The sequence below is a fragment of the Schistosoma mansoni genome, chromosome W (genome assembly GCF_000237925.1).
Source record: "Schistosoma mansoni strain Puerto Rico chromosome W, complete genome".
NCBI lineage: Eukaryota > Metazoa > Platyhelminthes > Trematoda > Strigeidida > Schistosomatidae > Schistosoma > Schistosoma mansoni.
The window spans coordinates 9,653,594-9,657,372 of record NC_031502.1 but is presented as its reverse complement, the minus strand read 5'-3'; the positions used below and the strand labels follow the sequence as shown (position 1 = coordinate 9,657,372).

The window sequence follows — 3,779 nt, the reverse complement described above, 5'->3', positions numbered from 1 at the left end:
TCCTTTATACATTTTGCATGAAAGTTATCGGTAAGAGAAATGGATATTAAACAGTACCTAACTATCCGATGGCATTTATTCTCTTTTTGTCTTATTTAGAGGGGAAAATGCCAATACAACAACTAGTACTACTAATACCACTACTACTACTACACCTGATGATCACTTTGAAAAGTCTGAAGCATCAGTCGATCCTAGCTTACAAACTGGAATTTACTGGCACCCAGGTCCACCTCAGCCGTTGTCTGAATTGATGTACGAGTTTCGTTCGGGCAGTCCAGGGACAACTTATTTGATCAAAGCTATTTGCAAACGTTCAGGATGTCATTGCGCCTTAAGAAATTATGACAGTCTCATGTTATATCCTGTACCGGATTCAACACTGGCTTCTGCAACTTGGGAATTATGGACAGCTAAAGACAAGAATCCACGTTTTCCTACCTCTTCCTGTGAAGTTCAATCAAAATTAATTCTTTTTCGGCAATGTCGAGGATGGTATGAAGTTTTGAATGAAAATCATCAACCAACTCCTCATATAACAACACTTGAACAAGTAAGGCGCACCAGAGCTTCAACTTTCATTGTTCGACAAGACATGCGTTGTTTAGTAGCACCTCCAAATTTGGTCATACCTTCTTCAGATGATAGAAGAGAATTAAATGATGATACTTCACCATATCCAATACCATCAAGTCTGATTACATTAGCATGTTCACCAGAAACATTGGCTAATTCAAAACCGGATTTTGTTCGTGCTGGAACACTTCTACGGTTTATCTCTTACCTACCTCAATGCTCAGTTAAACGTGGGAAAAAAACCAAGGATTTAGGGCTTGTACTAGCAGTTGAACGATCCAGCTGTTCGAAACAATCATCCACTCATTCCGATGTACTCCCAGTTAGGCCTCTTTCACGTACTATTTACCTTGGCATAGAAGATTCTACACCTGCAGTGTTTCCTCCTAAACTCTCCTTAAGTGTTATTGCTGGACCGGAAAATATTTCTGGAGTTCATTTGTTATCTGGTCTACTTCGTAAATTCCGCTTACCTTTGTCAGTTAGACCCATACCTTTACCGGACTCTTATAATTATACAACCAACACTTCATCTATGAGACGTCCATCACTTATGAATACTAATCCCAAAGTAACTTGTGGTCTAGTTGCTGTTCAACCACTTTCATTCACTGAAAAACATTTTTTAAGATTACACTCTTTATATAGAGGTGATATTCTAATTATTGCTCCAGTGTCTTCACCAGAACGTTTATTTTTGATTACACCATCAATGTTACGTGATCATTCATTTCAAACTGGTTATACGCATGATCCAACTTATGCCCTTTCCATGGAAAATCATCGTATACAAGCATGCAATTTTCTAGCTATTGCTCATGCTCAAGAAACACTCAATTATTTAGTTCGACATATGCAAGATATAACACGCGAACCTCGTGATTCTTACACATCCCGTCAACAAGCGAAACAACGAAGTGATTTGGTGCCAACTCCAGAATCTTATATGACACAAGAAGAAATTTACAAAACATATGATGAAATTGATGATATTTACTTTTATATTCGCCATGGTTATTATCCATCAAAAATACGTAAACCTGATGATCTAAATAATAAAACAGAGTCTGTGTCTAATACTAAATCAAAAGCTCATAAATATTCCACCAATTCATCACATGCATCAGATGATACGCCTGGAAAGATGAATTGTCAAAAAGATGGTGGATTATCCCGTCCGAATATGGTAACAGCTGAAGACTTACTTGCTGCTTCACTGCATACACCTTCACATCATGACTCAACTATACCACCGCAACAACCTACTAGTCTAACTAGATCATCGAACAATAATAAGATTGTTAGTTCAAATCAACATAGTATCAATAACGTCATTAATGCTACGTTGGCCACTTTGGCCAGTTCAACATATCGTGTACAGCCAAAAGAATATGGAATATAAAAAGGTATCATTTAATAGTTGAGAAACAGTAAAGAACTTGAAATTTCCTCTGTTTCTTTCAACAGAAATGATTTTTCTCATAACATTTTTCTGACTTTATTCTGTGTAATCATTTAAGTATTCGTTCTCTGAAAAATATAAACAAACAAATAACCTCATTGCCTTATCTAATGAATGTATCGTCATATTTGAAATTCATAACTCACTACAATATCTATAAAAAGTTCTAAGGACCAACATAAACAATTCAACCCATCTGTTCATCCAACCAATTATCCTTCCTTCTTTTCATTGCTTCATGATGTAAACGACAAATACTTGGGGTCGTATTCCTTTTTACAAACATTAATTTGGGCTGTTGTATTTTGAAACGTTTGCTTAAAAGTTGCCTTTTTTCTTGCATAAACTATTCCTATCGCTGCTGTACGAACACTTTTTCAAACGCTATGAATCTATCCTATCCAAATGCTTTTTCAAAAATATGGATATATATATATATATATATATCGAGAGAGAGAGTCGTCCGTTTTACCTAAATCAATGTTTTTAATTGTTTTTCACCATCTTGAAGAATTTACACGACTGTTAATTTCCATACGACATTAGTTTATCATGTTATGTATGGTTGCAGTTGTTTTCAAAACAAACAAAGAAAAAAGCCACTAGTATTCAACGTTCTTAACCAATTTATTTCAATGATAAAAATTCCTATTTGTGTTTTAATGATCTGTATTGGAACAATTCGAATCTGTAACTAATAAATAAACTTAGTTTATCTATTGTCATGATTGTTCAATGACAAAAAGGATTCCATGTATCATCATAACATTCCCTTTAAATTTTGTATATAAATAATGAAGTACTTTTTTAGTATAAATTTCACTTATCTGTCCATATATTTTGTGTATTATCTTCAGTGAATGACAATTCTGTGTTTAAGTCACTTGCCTATATTATCATTCCCTCTTTCTTATACCTGATTATCCGTCATAGATTGTCCCCTATGTATTTGCTTTTTGAAACTACTACTTTTTTAAAAAATTAGAATGTTTATTTTACTACTTTCCCTTTGTCTAATCTTCATTTCATCTTACAACATTGTTTTGTGGTGTTGTTGATGATTTAACTGGTTTTGTTTTCTCTCTTTTTATGTATTTGACTTCGTATTAAATATTTCCAGTGTAGAAAATAGACGTGATTAGATTCAAAGTAACTATGGTTAGTCAATAAATGATTATTATTCACTCTATCATCTTCGTTTATTCCTCGCTTTTACTGTTTTTTCTTTCATTGTTCACTATGTTTCTTCTTTTCTTCCTGATAATACATATGATAGGGAGTGCGTTCTTTATACGTGTAACTGATGATTGATGAGTATATTTCTGATTGACGGTAGTTTCTTTCTTTCTTTTTACTTTTTACTCTTCTGTATAAGATAGGTAATTTTATCTTAATGTTTGTGTAATTAATCTCTTCGGATATCATTGTCTATTTTGTTTGTATTCACATTGTTTTTCGAATTAAATTATTTGTCTTTTTCGTATCCCGAATTTTATTCATTAGTCTTGAATTTATGATTGGCGATAAACGATATCGTAAGGTACGAAAATGTATCATATGATGCTCTACGTAATTAAGATATTCATTAAATCAACATAAATCATTTAGAAAGTGTAGGTGCTATGGTTTCTGCTTCAAACTACACTGTTTATGTAAAGATCTATTACACTACCCAGCTATCCAAATCGAAATAAATAGAGTTGGGTTAAGACCTACTATCTGCTGGTCATAGGCTGAGCAC

General features: G+C 33.5%; 1 protein-coding gene across 1 annotated transcript; it reads left to right on the top strand.

Annotated features, from left to right (window-relative positions):
* Positions 1-253: 253 nt before the first annotated feature.
* On the top strand, positions 254-1,978 carry Smp_180670 (hypothetical protein; the record flags this gene model as incomplete). The annotated part of the gene is made up of 1 exon (XM_018788474.1): positions 254-1,978. One exon carries the CDS (start codon positions 254-256, stop codon positions 1,976-1,978), a length of 1,725 nt encoding a protein of 574 aa, XP_018654013.1.
* Between the last annotated feature and the right edge of the window lie 1,801 nt (positions 1,979-3,779).